This window comes from Syngnathus leptorhynchus, chromosome 10 (assembly GCF_054491065.1).
Source record: "Syngnathus leptorhynchus isolate UIUO chromosome 10, UIUO_Slep, whole genome shotgun sequence".
Lineage (NCBI taxonomy): Eukaryota > Metazoa > Chordata > Actinopteri > Syngnathiformes > Syngnathidae > Syngnathus > Syngnathus leptorhynchus.
In genome coordinates, this window is record NC_141204.1 from 4,294,220 (window position 1) to 4,309,929 (window position 15,710).

Sequence of the window (15,710 nt, forward strand, 5' to 3'; positions counted from 1 at the left end):
GTTGGAGCTGACACAAGTCCGTTTGGTGACGTCAATTGTTATTACGCCACTGCACCGCTGCAAGAATACTTGATGGAAAAGTAGACATATTCTGCCCCTCTCTGGTGTCAAGATGGTATTGCAAGTTGATATTTTGTAATAGGTTGCAGTGTCTACCATAAAATTATATAACTTTCTTGTGGTCTTTAAATGGACAATTGGCTTGGTTTACGAATCAAGTTTGTGTAGAATTTCATGAGCATGCATGCTAGACCATAAATGACATCTTTGAAAGGGAATATGTTTCAAGTCTTTTATTGTGACAGCATGAATGGTTAATTCAAGTTTTGTTCAAACACCCCTCAAACGACATGACAAAATGAAATGACCTGATTTCAGGTGACTAACTATGTAGACTTAACGCTCACATTGGAGTGCTTCTTAGAGTGTAGTCATTCATGATAAAAGAAAGTGTTAGACAGGTAGTTGGAGAACACCCCCCCCCCCCCAAAAAAAACCAAGTGAAGCTCTTGTGCTTGTTGTGACCTTTAAAAACTACACGTCTGCATAACAAAACACACTCTACATCTCTTAACAGACACACAGGAGAAACCCAAGGACATTGAAAGGGAGTGTTTTTGTCACAGGCGGGCATCTACACGTAGTCACTTGGCCAGGAATTCCATAGCTGTGTCTCTCTCCTCTATTAGCTCTTTGGCCGTGGCCTCCATCTTGGCCTTGGAGAAGTCATTGATGGCCAAGCCCTCCACTATTTTCCAGGTCTTGTTCTAAGGGGATAGAGTAACAAGCGTGTTAATTCCTCCATTAAGCCGCAACATTCCAAGTAGCGCGCTACCTTGACTTGCCCAGACCTGCAGCCAGTGTTGGACAAACGAGTTTATATGAAAGTAACTAGCTGTAGTTACTGAAAAGAGCACGCGAAAGGGGGGGAGGGGGTTGCGAGGGGGTTCCAGAATGTAAGGCATGCTAACCTTGATCTGGACAGGGAAGGAGTAGATGAGGTCATTTGGGACTTTGTAGGTGTTGCCTGTGGAGTACACACCCATGGAGATGAACTCACCCTGGATAAGAAAAAAAAATGAACAAACCTGTTTAGAATAGTAACTCCTAATTTTTATCATGTGGGTTATATGTCAGTACATCTCCCCCCCCAAAGAATAAATATGAGCAAAATTTACCTCGGGTGTACCGAACCAGATGTCCCTCATGTGGTCGCAGATGGCCTTGGCTGCAGACATAGCGCTGGACAGCTTCCTGGCCTTGATGACAGCGGCGCCTCTCTGCTGCACCGTCTGCGGCGGCAACACCAGAAAGTCAGTTTCTGTTTGGACTAACTGCAAGGTCATAAAAAAAAATCATCTAAAAAAACACTGTTTGCTCACAGTGATGAAGTCGCCTTTGAGCCAAGCCTCGTTCTTGACGGCGTCGAAGCAGGCCACTTCGCTGCCTGACATGTTGACCGTGCAGTGGTGAACGTCTGGATACTGCGTGGACGAGTGGTTGCCCCAGATGATCACGTTCTTGACGTGGGTGGCGGGGACGCTGCAGCACATCGCAACCTAAGTAGAAACACACATTGAGCACGTTCCTTACGTGGGAAGTCGGAAATGTATCAAAACGGTAGCAGAGACACACCTGAGAGCGAGCCCTGTTATGGTCGAGGCGGGTGAGGCACGTGAAGTTCTCCTTGGGAATGGTGGGCGCAGACTTCATCGCAATCAGACAGTTGGTGTTGGCTGGGTTCCCGACCACCAGAACCTGAAAGTATTCCAATCATTTCCCCTCTGTGCAAAGACTGAGCACTCCTGGCGCTTACTACCTTGACGGTCTTCTTGGAGTACTTGTTCAGGGCCGCCCCCTGGGTCTCGAAAATGGCCACATTGGCTTTGAGCAGGTCCTTCCTCTCCATGCCCTCCCTCCTGGGCATTGAGCCCACCAAGATGGCGGCATCCAAGTCCTTGAAGGCCACTTCAACCTTGTCGGTAGCTACGATTTCTGCGGGGGAGGAGAATCTCTGTGTGAATCAACTGATGTGTGTCGATATTGTACGAGAGTGTTTGGCTACAGAAGTCCCGTTTTGGTCAGTGTATTATTCACGGAGGGCCTCTCACAGACCGTCACCCCCCCACCCCCCAATGTGCGCATAAAACACAGGGAAGCACAGTTTGAATGGGGAAAATTCCACAATGGAGAGGCCTCAGTGTTGCCTTGCAAATGGAAGATGGTTTATTTTTTGAAAAAGTTGCGTACTTGAACTGATACAAACCCTGGTGGGGGGGGGGGGGGGGCTCTGTTATTGAAAAACTCAGCAATTTGCCATTTTTGTTTTCATTGCTTACTCCCTCTCACCTCTGAATAGAGGGCGATCCAAACTTAGTTAAATGTTTACCTCTCAGAAGAGAGAGGGCGCAGTCCTGCAATTCCATGACAACACCTTCCAGGACAGGCATCATGGGCGGAATATCCAGGAGGAGCAGTGTGATTGGCTGGGATGAAGGACGAGGAAATAAACGCAAAATTAACATCAAACCACGTGGCAAATATACTTATTTCAATATGAAGATTAAGAGGGACTACAAGAGCTGCTTTACCTGATCTTTACCAAAGACATCACCTTTGGCAATGCTGAACAACAGCGAATAGGCAATCTGCCCTGCAGCACCAGTCACCAGAACTCGAATTGGCTCAGACTGTGAAGGGTAACGTTGAAGAGAACAGAAACGTTAGTACAAGGATTGATTGAAGGATTGAAGGTGGGGCAGTTAGGCAGGCATTAGGTGGCACACTTCCATAGGGTGTTGTCGACATTCCCGTTTACACGCAGGATTAACCGAATCTAGGTTACTTCATATATAGACGCTGAGCTTTCTCCTACATACATTAAATAAAAGGAGGAAAATAGGTAACAACAAATACAGACTGTTATCTTTACCCTACAAACATTGTATAAAAGAAAGAAAGAAAAAACAACAACTTGATAGCAGTGGTTAAAATGACATGGAAACTTAATACCTAAACTCAGCATGGCGGTCTGTCATTCAGTGTACAGCTCGACCCGCGTTACGTAATTTAAATGTCATACGTGTAAAGCTTGAAATCAGTTTTTTTTATCTTAAATTCCATCACAGGATGTTAAAACACACACACTGCGTTGGTAGATGAATAAGATCTAATCGGTTTTAGTTGCGTGCACTCACCATGATGTCGATCGCTTCACTTTCAACTGCTCACTGGGTTAGCCTGGGGGAGGTCATTAGCTAGAGGAAAAAAAAAAAAAAAAACAAGAAAAAACCTCGCGGTATTATCGCGAGAGTTGGGCTGCTCGGGAGTGAACCTCGAGAACTCCGGGAAGTGTAGTTGTATCATTGTATCGGTAGGTTTTTGAAAAATTGTAACTATAAATGACGTACTTTTCAACAACTAGAGAATGTAAGATACTTATTAACGTGTGTTAAGATCCAATTTGAAGCCCACTGGCTGTTTTTGCTGATTCCTTAAGTCTAGCTAGGGTGTTGCCTAGCGACGCCAATGGCGCCGCAGTAGTTAGCATTTAGCAATCTGGGAGCTACTAATTTATAGAAAAAAAACTTAAGACAGTCGTGTCCTATTTTCTACAGTGGGACGTTCGACGTCCACACAGTTGAAATGGACTTGTTAATTGGTGAAGCGGGTTGCTTAAATGACATTTGACGTCGTGGGCTATGAAAGTTAGGAATGAAGTTGGACGGACAGTCGCGAGGCACGTAAAAGAAGATGCTACTCCAGTAACCGCACTGTAATTGATATAACCAGTGATATAACCAGTTTATCAACTTCAATTGTGTTGTGGTGTTCTTGTCTAACGTATCTTGACGTCTTTGGTCACAAATAGATAAACACCAGTGCCATTTACATTACAGTTTAACCCCCTAATCACTGTTGTATTACTCTACTTTATCATTTCATTCGGTGAACTGCTGTAGATGTAATTAATTCAAAATTTATTCTGTACTGTGTTTCTATTTGCAGTGATTTTATTGTTGTCAGCAGAGGTCTCTTGGTTTTGGCTTTTAGAGAGGACCTGCCAGGTGAGCATGGTCTCATCAATTTATTTAAAAAATTTTGTTCCATGTTGTATCTGTCAAATGATGTCAAAATGGCGAAATCACTAAATTCATTACTTTTACCCCTCCCACACACTGTAAACACATTTTAAACATACTGTACATATTTAATGTCTGTCCAAATGTGTAGCTCCAACTTTTGTGTTTAAATATCCCTTCTTCAAAGGATTATAACACCGTGACAATGATGCTAGTTGCTAGTCCGTCTACTGTGTTTTGCGTCGTTTGTTAGCATTATACTAAATTTACTTTATTAAAGCAATCCTGAGTGGTACGGCGTGATATGATCTGATACCCATTTGCCACATTGGCCTGGTGCTCCTATTTTTTTTTCTCTGTGAAAATAATCGAAGTGTATCTTATGTCCCTTGAAGCCACTCAGAAGTGACATTGGGAAAAGTTCAGCCAGCTGAGGATTCTGGAACATTGCTCGCTTTGCCTCCTTTGTCCTTTCACCTCCCTCCTCTTACCACCGTTTCTTTTCTTTATCGCTATCCTATTCTGCTCCTCCACTTGGGCCTGAAGGGTGCACCTGAGCGAGACCCCCTGTCACGTCGACAGCTGTAAGGGGGGGTGAGGGCAGATACCAGGAGGACACCCCAGATCAGCTTTTTATCTGCTCCGGTAGACTATGGTCTCTCTGCAAAGGTGACCAGATTGAAGTTGCCACGTCCCTCCCCGCCTGTGTAGCGTCGTGAGTCTCGACATTACTGTCATGTCCCTTGTCTACAATGTGAGACTTTTGTGCTCTGTTGCACAATTGCTCTGGTGTTACATATGGGCCTCCAGTCTCATGTTTGTATCCCACTAGGTGTCAGTGCAAGACCACAGTCAAGACCTGTGATCCAAGAAGATTGGTCGCCACTTCACACAGTAAGGAAGAATTTCATACATCGGTAACGCAACGTGATTTAAATTGAACAATTAAAAATAGACATTTAAAAATGAAGTACAAAATTTAAATCCAGAATGTACCAAAAAAAATAAAAATACACACTTAACAAGACCTTAAATGATTTTATGGATTTATGATAAGCCGGAAAATAGTCCAAGGTGCGCCTAAAGTCAGTTTCAAACATGCTAAGTGATATTTTGAAAGTTGTATCTTTGGTGCTGATCCAAAGTCGGTTTTCTCGGCCGCGTGTGAAGGTCTCAACGAGTCCTTCCGACTGTCTTTTGATGAAACCCGAGCAGATTTCAAGTCGTGTCTCTTGTGTATATGTGAGAGGGAAAAGAGCGTCAGTGTTGACAATCGGAGAGAACCCAGGCCTCAGTAAACACACCGAGTAAGTTCTTGGCATTGATGCAGAACTATTCAATTAAAATTCCTAATTCACATACACACACAGGCGCTGGCATGCTGGAGGTGTGTTTCTTCTTCCAAGTGAGCCTCGACCGCACTCCCTCTCTCTCGCTGTCTGTCTCCCAGAGACGTTTGCATAAGCAAATGGTCCGTGAAATGGCTTTTGATGGAATCAAACTCCATATTAAGACAAATGCATATTTCATAGCCGCCGATGGACTGATTGACACAGCGGCGTCCTTATTTCTCTACTGCGGATCTTCTCCCCGAAGGAGATGCTTATCAGAATATTACCCTGGCTCAGCTTGTTTTTGATATGTCAACTTGTAATTTTAGACCTCACAGGGATACTTTGGGTCAAAATTGTTTGGTTTGTTTGTTTTTCCTGTGTTTTTTGTAGCCACTAGGGGGCGCCAACCTGCTGCATGCTAAATTTATGCGTCTTCACGTTTGAACATTTATTTGATATCCAGATTAAGATCCTTGTATTTTATTATTTTGTTAGTAACGTTTAAGGCCGCGACGAGTGACATTTTGGCCTACTAGTACTCAATTATTATTTTTTTACAAGTCCTCTGCTGCACTAGTAACAGTACTTGGCTAACTATTAGATTCCTGGAACTTGCAACAAAATTCTCACTTGTAGTTTGGAGTGTCTAGTAACATGTTGTCTTGTCTGCCAATTTCTACGCACAACAGCAACAAATTCCACATTTTTGTGTTAATTAACACTAATCAAAGTGATGTCATTTTAGCGGACCAAGGCCAGCTCGTCAGACCTTTCATTAACCCCAGATCCCAAATCCATCCAACTGGACCGCTGATGGCAACTCAGTGCCGAAAGCTGGCTGTCACACCCTTCTGCACAGCCATAATGTTGCGTTTGGGGGGTGTAGGAGAAAGGGGGCTGCGGGGGTGATATAGGGGCCATGCAACAGACAGCACTGCGTGATCCGCTCGCCTGCAGGTTACCAGCAACATGGCTGGTCCTGTTTGTCTTCTCTTTCTCTCTCGCTCTCTTTTTCTCTCTCCCTCTCCCCCACCCTCCCCTGCCCCCAAAGAAAGGAAAGAATGTTTTCCCCCACAACACGGCTCCGTGCGGGGATTAAGGCCCGTTTCGAGCGGCCCGGGGTCGCGCGGCAGATGTTAGCCAGGATAGCTGCTTGTTGCCGTGACAACAGTAGGGCCGTTTGGGATGTGGGCCCGCCCAGACGACCTTAAGCGTATGTATGGGTGTGTGAAGGGAAACAAGTGCCAGTTTTGGATTGAAAGTTGGGACACATGAGGGCTAAACAGTCAACTAAATGGGGGGGCGGGATAGAGTGAAAAGTGGACTTCAAAAATAAGAATTAAGACGTATGGTTTTATTTATTATATGTCCAAGACATTTGGGTCCAGTGTCTGGATTTAACAGAAGGCCGGAAAACAGGTTTGTTTCGATGGCAATTGTTTGTCAGCTTTGTCAATCACAGCAGCCGCACAATTGAGAGAAACACAATATCAGCGTTCAAAACTTGAGACTAATGATGACTGACATGATCTTTGTGATGTACTGTACATTCTGTCGGTACACGAGCGTAATAATGGCCCAGACGGTGTAAAATGAGCAGGAACCTGAATAGGTCAGTCAAGCGATCATTTTGTATTCCCGCCTGCTGCTTTTCCCAACTTCCTACGTTTTAACTTGAACCGTTGCCCTGTTAACAGTGTCGGGTAGAGCTCGGGATTAATCGTTAAAATGCGAAAAGCCAACCTATGCTCTCCTGACGTCAAAGGGGGCCGAGTGTGGTTAACTCCAAGGCCCGGCGGCGGCCCTTCTGCTGCTCCTAGCCGTCAACTCCGACGGGAAGAGGATACCTCGTCTGACAAGACAAGACTTGACCCACGAATAGAGGCACGGCTCTGCTTTTGTGCTGTGGAGAAGTACAGAATTCATTCTTGGACCTATCATTTGTTGGGGGGAGGGAAGAGTGGAGTGTCGGTTTTGTTTGCCTTTCCGTTTGTTTGTTGGTCAGGAATGAGTTAAACGTTTTGTTAGCCTAGATTACTAACACCGAATATTACCTTACATATGAATTTGAGTTAAATGTCCGACGTAGTCACGGAAAGCCATTGGGATACCATTTTGTGACTCTTTGTTCCGTAGACAGATTTGAATGTTCGACAAAAAAAAGGACATTTAACAAGGCCCCATGTAAAGCGGAAGTTGGCCGTTTTGGGTGAATTCCAGATTTCAAAATTTGCCAACCAGACGGTTGGGTCACGCTAAATTGCAAGATTTTCTTTTTTTAATCCTGCACTAGTTAAAGTGAACGTAGAATGAGGTCAACGTTTGTTAATCATTTGGACGATCTGCCAAGAAAAAGTCAGTTGTTTAAACGAGAGGAAACCCAGATGCCATTTTAGATCCAGAATGTTTGTTTGTTTTTGCTACTTGATGCACTTTAGTTAAGTATGATTGACATCTGCCAGGTCACTGCTGGGAGTAGACATGGTAGGGAAAAAGATTATTTACTTGTAGATGGCAGAATGCCTCAGTCGGAGGTTTGAGAGGGCGATAGCGACACCGGAATCCATCTCAGAGGTCGCGGACGCGAGCCCTTTTTGCTCTGAGCGCCATCGACTCGCCGTCGTATCAACCTGTCACAGGTGGAGCGAGACAGAAAGCCCGCCGAGGTGTGTCCGAGGTGTCACGGCCTCGTCTGGGAGGTGACAGACAACCCGTGTGTGAACGCCTGACGGCTGAATAAGACCGTTAAGAAGTCTAGGGGACGTTCGGCGTGACCTTTCCTTTCTGCCGGGGTCGGCGGCCGCTCCGCGAGCCCGACGGCAACTTTGAAAGGATGTCAAAAAAGCTTTTGACAGGTGGAAAGTTTGACTGCATCGAGATCCGGTATGTGTTCCGGGTACTATATTCGGAATGTTCGCCGGTCATTAGGTGAGGGACGAACGGCGGGACAGCAACCGGCTTTAGAAGCAGAAAAAAAAACAACAACAGCGTAAACAAAACCTCAGCGTGACACGCGTCACCTCGACGGCGACAGGGTAGCGGCACCGCCGAGGCGCGTCTTGGCCCGGGTTCCCTTTGAAGCCGCTCGGCCCGGCAATTGTGCAGCTGCCGTGGAAATAGTATTGCCTTTCATGCCCTTGGGCGTCGCCACAGGGGCAGATAGACGGGGAGCTTTTAGCCAAACGCTTGGCGGGATTAGGCCTATTAGCGGAACAGGAGGGAAGCGACAAGCGTTACTGCCCCAGCGTGTAAATGTTTAGAAAGATTTGGATGGTTCCAAATACGTTGAAGGCATAATCAAGCGGGATGTCGTCCTCACTTTTGCTTCCTCTCCATCATTATCAACACACACACCTTTTTTTTCTTTCTCAGTCATTACTAAGGCTGTTTGCCTTTCTGCTCCAGGCGTTGGGTAAATACCTCTGCTGGAGTGATTTTCCCTTTTTTCCCACCTTCCTCCCTCCATTAGCTCCTCTAATGACGTTTACACTTGTGCTTAGAAAGGCCTCCTCACATCTCCGCGGCATCCTCCTCCCTTCTCCGCTTTTCTTTGCTCACTCGGGCCACAAGATCATGTTTAAAGGTGTTTGGACTTTGCACTTTGAGTCCTGCTTTTGGGTGAATTAGTCAAATTCGTGAGATAATCCCTTTATTGGCAGGGAAACACATTACAGCAGCAAAGAGTAAAGAAAAGGTCAATAGTAGGTAGAAGGTTAGTGCAAAACATCAATATTGCAGAAAACTTTTAATTAATTTTTTTCTCTCTCAAAAAACTGTATTTTTTGTTTGAATTTCAGATAACATTTTAAAACCCTCGTGAGAAAAGCCCACAAAATATTTAAATACTTAGTGTATGACTAGAAAATAATCAATTTTTCTCCATTTGTTGAAAATTGATCACGACAATTTTATTGTATTTTTTTCATTTTTTTGTCACATATATTTGTAATCATTTTTGATTTTGACTAAATGTTACAATATGGCAATGCTAAGTACACGTACAGAAGAAAAAGAACGACAGAAAATCAGTTAAATACATATTAATTTCTAATCCTTTTTTTTTTTGGGCAAGATCTGCGTATGATTGACACAATTGTCACATTTTCAACAAGCCGAAGGCGACTTGTCCATTTATGCAACCTCCTGACCTAATAAACAAAACAATTTGGCCAACCCGTAAGCGACGAAAGCTCACTTTTGACATCTGAACTCTTCACCCCCGCATGCCCCTTGAACCTGGAATGCGACTTTCAGCACGTAACCTCTTCCCGTGCGTACACCTCTCATCCTCCCGCTCTCGACTTGCCCAGAGGCCACGTCAGAGCGGTTTCCCTCTGCCGCCGATTGACGTGTCGTGTAAAAACACACACGAATGTAGCTGTCACCTCGCCCGAGCCATATTACCTTTACCCCATTTTGTTCTACCTGTCCATCATTTCTATTCTGAATGGGCTCCCGCGAGACTGAAAGACTCGAGGCCCGCTCCCTGGCGCCGCTTTGCCGCAGTGTGAATGTCAGTCACGTTTTTTTTTTGTTTTTTTTTTTGACAACCGCAGTCTCGTTTTGGGCACACATGACAGAGAGAATGAGAAAGAATTCTTAAGATGTCAAAGCAAAGTGTTTCTTTCGTTCCAGGGCCTTCCACTTACGCCGCCTGCAGCTCCGCGTGTACGCCGTGAAAGCCCGAGTGCAGACCCCGAGGTAATCGCCACATCACCTTTGCAAATTATTCATTCCACAAAACCCCATTTCGCTTATCTGACGCATCTCTTGTCTTAATTTCCGCTGCTTAAAAGCCAGATAACCTCTTGGCATTGTCTTTTTTTTTTTTTCTCCCTTCTTCACTTTTAAGAAAAATCATTGCTGACTTTGAGCATACCGCTACCCAAGTTCCCATCCTGACTTCAAATATGTACATTCATAATGTTGTATTTCATTAACCCCCGCGAGATCGCAAATATTTACTCTGTGATTCCTGCCGCACGCATTGACAAACATGCGACCACCCAGAGGCGCAACGTCAATAAGACGCAGACACCAGACGAGGTCCGATTTTCTTTGAAAGAAGATCCCCCCCAAATTACTCCACCAACCCTACTTTGATGATCAAGCAGCTTCTTGGACAATGTAAAGATAAACGCACTCGCCCCCCTCCCCTCACCTATACTCTGTCTGCACACCCCCCACATTGCTCTTCAAGGGTTGAACAGGTATCAAACTTTTCTTTGACTCTACCAGGTGTGCAATAACTAAATGAAAGCTGTCTGACAGTAGTCTTCCCCCCCCCTAAGAAAGAAATGGCTGATGTCCTCTAAAAAAAAAAAAGCCGTTTAGGAGAAGGAGAGAAGAATCCTCTTAGGTCGCTAAAGTCGTTCCGCCGCGACATGCTAGCCGCAGCGTTTCCACGGTACCTCATGTTATCTGGCCGTATTTTTGTTGGGACTTGTAGTTTGAGGGGTTTGGGCAGCAAAATGAGATATTCCACACACTCCTGCCGCCGCACTAGGAGGAGTATGTGCAGCAGATAAGAGCGACTCCTCAGCGAGGAAATCAGAAAGAGAAGCCGACGCTGCAGTATAACTGCCTTGCCTTTGACTGTTTTTTCTCACGTGCCAAATATGGACTTTTTGACACTGTAGAATTTCGCACCCACCAAATTCGAACATACAGGTCAGGCTACGCACATTTCGATACTTTCAGCGAATCCAATTCTGTTGCTCGGAAAACGTTGATCGCAGTCGTTCTATTTTCCGACAGTCAGGCACCACGCTGCCTCTCACAGGTCAGTGTTGGTAGTACAACAAAAACTCCCTCGCTCAACTTAGTTCCCGAATGAAAACAAAAACGGGATGAAAATGAGTCAACTAAGACTCGTGAACTCGGGCTGACGTTGGGAGGTGGGTCAAAGCCCACGCCCCAATCGTTCACGCATCACCGGCGTGCAGTGACGGACACGCACTTGAGGAATGACAGCTCAAACAAAGCGAACAGCATTCCACACGTGTGCGTGTGAAAACACCACAACAATAGCCGCAGGTCACTTATTTTTCTGCCACTATGAACTCCACCAAAAAAAAATCAAAAATGTTTTGTGTCTGCAAGCATGTTTGACCCTCCCCATCTTCTGCGTCCTTTTTTTCCGATGTTTTCTTTCTGAGCAGAGTCGGCTCGCACCTGTCCGTCAGATGGCGTTCTGCCTGGCTGAGCTCCACTTGTGGTCCACCAAGAGCTCCCTCCAAGTCCAAGGTACACTTGCCGATTCTCTGCTCCGCTCGGCGCCTGACTCTGTAGCCTGTCAACGCTCACTTTGTTTGCTCTCCATCGGACGTGAACAGAGAGGCGTTTTCAGTCAACACCCCGGTCGGCGCCGCTCGTCGTTCCCTTCTTTGTCGTCACTTGAAGTTCCTCGTGTTGCTTTTACAGCGCTCGGTTGTTTGTCGATGACGGTTTTAATTGTTTAGCGTGACCGCAGGGATTTCGACAAGGAGGGGAAAAAGTACTTGTTGTGAAGATCACACACACACGTAGGCATTTTTAAGACGCATTAAAAATCCTACCTCCGCCATTGTGATATCAGTCCAAATGTTTTTCTTCAGATGGTTACCACAAAAGAAAATAAAGGTTTGCGCCAATATTAAACTTTCGAACATATAACATTGACTGAAAACACATTAAGTCCACATTGATAGTTTACCTTACTCATAAGCGCACAATAAACATACGATAGCGGCCTCACGCTTGACATTTTTGTCACTTTCCACACTCGCCACATATCTGTCCATCTCCTCCCAACGCTCCGCTTCACCATTTTCTTGTTTTCCGTCCTTCACAGTCTGCTGGACTCTAGCGGAAGATAGCGTCTCGCCCCCGCCCCCTTCATGTATGACGATGTGCGAATGTAACTGTGTTCCGTGTTTATCCCGTCTTACACGGCCATATTTGTTTGGTGTACTATTTATTTCTTTTTTTAAACCTTCTATCTTACAAAAACGTGCCGGGATAAATCTCAGCAAAGAAGCCTGCTCGCTGAGTCGTGACACACCTTCCTGTCAACGTCCGCCTTAACAAACAAAAAAAACAAATGCCGTGTAGATTTTTAACACGCGGCCGTGCTCGCAATGCCGATACATTAAAATTGATAAGAAAAAGTTTTGCACTAAGTCGCAGAAAAGTGAATCGTAATATTTGTAGATTGACAAAATATTTTGGGCTTTGTGCGAGAAATTACACAAGGTGAACTGTGCGTTTTTGTCCTGTTTTATTAGGATGACCTCAGCAGGAAAAGTGGCGACGTGATTTAAAAAAAAAATGATGCGTCGTGCGAATCTCGACTTTTGGGGCCTGCCGGAATAACGTCAGAAAAATGCACACCTCAGCAATTTGTCCGGTTTTATATGTGTGTGTTTTTTAGCTCACGTGTTTTTGTGTGTGTGGCTATTTTTAATGTCTACGTATCAGTTTGAGTCTCTCAGATGGGCCAAAATGGGCACACTTGTCTTTATTAACCCCCCCCAACCCTCCATCTACCCGTTTCCATTCTGGCTTGGACCCCCTCAATCCTCCACCCCTCCTCCTTCCTCATCTCACCTCCCTCCAGTGGTCTTATCTAAAGCACGGCGCTGGCAGACGGGACAGGCCAGTGGCTGATAGCGATTGTTTATCCCACGGTGCAAAAATTGCTGATTTGTCTTGTGTGATTTTTTTTTTTTTTTTTACCCCGACAGCACAATACTCATCTCTCCCTCTCTCTCTCTCTCTCTCTCTCTCTCTCTCTCTCTCTCCCTCCCTCTCTCTCTCGCCCCGCAGACACGGATATTGGCACGTATCAGTACCACGATAAAGCAGAGCCAGGTAAATAGTGTTTATATTGCCTCTGTGTTTGCGTTTCAGATAAGTTGTATTTGTGTGCACGTAAGATGTCAACACACACAAGACTTATATGCTTTTTTTTTTTTTTTTGGGGTGGGGGTCATCTTTGATCGTTTTTGTACACATCGAGGCTGTGTTAGTATGTGGGATTTACATGCAAAAACGGTTTATTATGATGAAGGCCCGGCCTGGCGTTGGCGCTGTTGACCCGGGGTCCTGCCACAAAGCGATAGGAGAGCTAAACTGTTGACTTTGTCCTAGATCTCATAGCAATAGGCCCTCCGGCATCTGCCCATGTGGGCCGGCCTTGTATTGCCTCAGGCCGAAGTCCGAAGCAGATTTGGGCTTCCTCGCCATCTCCATGTTTTATTTTTAGTCTCCTTTTCAGTAGCGATGTGTTTGCTTTCTTTCTCTCGTTTGAATAGCCGCTTCCAATCTTCAATGGAGGAACGATGCTCTGCCTCCAAATCCTTTCATTTGGAGGATTACGAAAGTGTGGCTTGATATCACAGTGCAGGGAGGAGGAGGAGGAGGAAGAAGAAGAAGAGTCAGCGTCTAAACGTATTGCAACATTTCCACACGGGATTGTAACGATAGCCGTCGAGCGCAGTAAATTATTTCAGGTTCTTGGATGTTTCGCCAATGCCAAATTCGGATGACACCTAACCGACTTACCTGTAGTTAAAGAAAATTGTCCAAAAAAAAATCACACCCAATCATCCCAGTCACCTTTCAAATAAAATGAAAGGATGATTCAAGTCATTATTTCAGCCGACACACTGTCCAGAGCTGTTTTTGTGGATTGGACAGTCAAGCGTCTCACATCCACTAGAGGGAGGCCCAGGCTCATTGGAGCGCCTCGGGGGTCCCCTGCAGCCAAATAACCCAGAGCAGCTCCCCCCACCCACACCCGCCAAGCCCTTGCCTTGAGCAGGTGCCTGTGTCTGGGCCTGCCTGCCCTCCCCCTACCCACCCCACCTCCTTATCTGATTAATACTACTTATCCAGGAGGTGTTCCAACTGGACAGCCCACCACCGTCTTGCTGGCTGCGACCCGGGCGAGAGGCGCCGCTTTCGTGCGGCGCGCTTTGCCAAAGCAGCCCCCCCCCCCCCTCCAATTTATGTTGGTGTTTAAGCTGCATTGTTGGTAATGAACGAATGAATCAGAATCACCTTTTTGACGGCCTCACCAGACATGAAAACTCAAGACATTTTTGCAAGCTGGTGTATTGTGGTGGGAATTTTTTTTTTTTTTAATGAGTCCACAACTTGACCCAGTGAAAAAGTTTTCCATCTGGATTTGAAACAGCCATTTTGAGGTTCAATGAGCGAAATTTGGTGGGCATTCCTGAAAAAAGTCTTAAGGACCCTAAAATTGAACAGGAGTCATTTTGAGCCAATTCCTTCTACTTTGATGGGAGATTTTTTTTTAAATTTTATTTATCTACGTGGGCGAGACTTGTCACAGTTTAACGATCATTTTAAAGATTTGCCATTGAAACGTTTCCCCCTCTTGCAGCCCATCACCAGGAGCATCACTATTTCAATGAGAAAATCGACTTCACTGAAGGTACATTAAATTCAAATTTTCTTATGAACATCTTGGGCGGAATCACTTCCTTGTATTCTCACGCACCCACCCACTCACCCAGTAGTTGAATACAAACACCCTTATCAGGAGACAAACACTCCTCCCCCCCCCCCCCCTCCTGCATTTACATACTGTTTACCTCCTCCTCACACTCTTTCTTAATGGAAAACCTTCATTTTTATTTTCCAGATATTGCACCCCATTAAAAGTAACAGCCCCCCCCCCCCTCCCGTCCCCGCCATTGAAGCTGAGGTCGTTTATACGCGGCCGGCCGCCAGCAGATGCTCAAATTCAATTATGTCTTCTGTTTCCTCTCGCCGTGTGGCCACCAGAGATGCAGAAAGCAACATGAAGGAGGCCTTTTGCACACGCGGCGATACGCGCCGCGCCGAGCGAGAGGTTGCGCCGGGGAGATAACTTGAGTGCGCCACAATTAAGTGCGCGTTTCTCCTCGAGGAACCGTTTTTTTTTTTTTTTGAAAGGACGTTCGGCTACTCCGGGCTGAAAGTGTCCGACTTAACGCTTCCGCTGGCTGCTCTGGGGACGGCGCCGCAGTAATGGAAAACCACTTTATTCTAGTATTGTGCTTTAAAAAACATTGCCTTTGCAGATCAACATAGTCTTAACAGCGCTAATCGTGGCGGAGTCGTGATAACTGAACAAATGTTTTTATCGTGTTTAGTGAAGCAGCATGAGGCTCGCCGACCCAAATTATTTTTGAGAATGTTTATGATCACCACTCGGCTCCGTCCCATCCAATCTCTGGACACCGCCGACTGAGATGATAGACGGGCATCATAGACGGCCGTCATTTAATGACTGCTCCTCGTTATT

The 15,710-nt window shown here is 45.6% G+C and overlaps 2 protein-coding genes across 15 annotated transcripts in view; one reads left to right on the forward strand and one right to left on the reverse strand.

The window, feature by feature from the left end:
* The window catches only part of wdpcp (WD repeat containing planar cell polarity effector), a 51,473-nt gene that overhangs the window by 9,297 nt on the left and 26,466 nt on the right, over positions 1 to 15,710 (forward strand). For 9 of the 14 annotated variants that reach the window (XR_015067347.1, XR_015067346.1, XR_015067340.1 and 6 more), the window contains exons 1-8: positions 942 to 3,373; positions 4,009 to 4,067; positions 4,629 to 4,836; positions 4,915 to 4,976; positions 10,052 to 10,117; positions 11,578 to 11,662; positions 13,223 to 13,267; positions 14,805 to 14,855. Coding sequence is in view for 1 of the 14 variants with exons in the window: in XM_085921365.1 (XP_085777491.1) it covers positions 11,602 to 11,662; positions 13,223 to 13,267; positions 14,805 to 14,855 (157 nt within the window). In the remaining 13 variants the exon portion in view is untranslated. The other 5 variants (XM_085921365.1, XR_015067343.1, XR_015067345.1 and 2 more) reach the window with 5 other exon arrangements.
* Positions 279 to 3,319, reverse strand: mdh1ab (malate dehydrogenase 1Ab, NAD (soluble)). Its single transcript, XM_085921369.1, has 9 exons — positions 3,198 to 3,319; positions 2,592 to 2,690; positions 2,390 to 2,486; positions 1,820 to 1,995; positions 1,636 to 1,758; positions 1,383 to 1,559; positions 1,179 to 1,292; positions 972 to 1,061; positions 279 to 767 (listed from the first exon to the last, which is right to left on the reverse strand). The coding sequence occupies exons 1-9, from the start codon at positions 3,198 to 3,200 to the stop codon at positions 645 to 647; spliced, it is 1,002 nt and encodes a 333-aa protein (XP_085777495.1). The 5' UTR covers positions 3,201 to 3,319; the 3' UTR covers positions 279 to 644.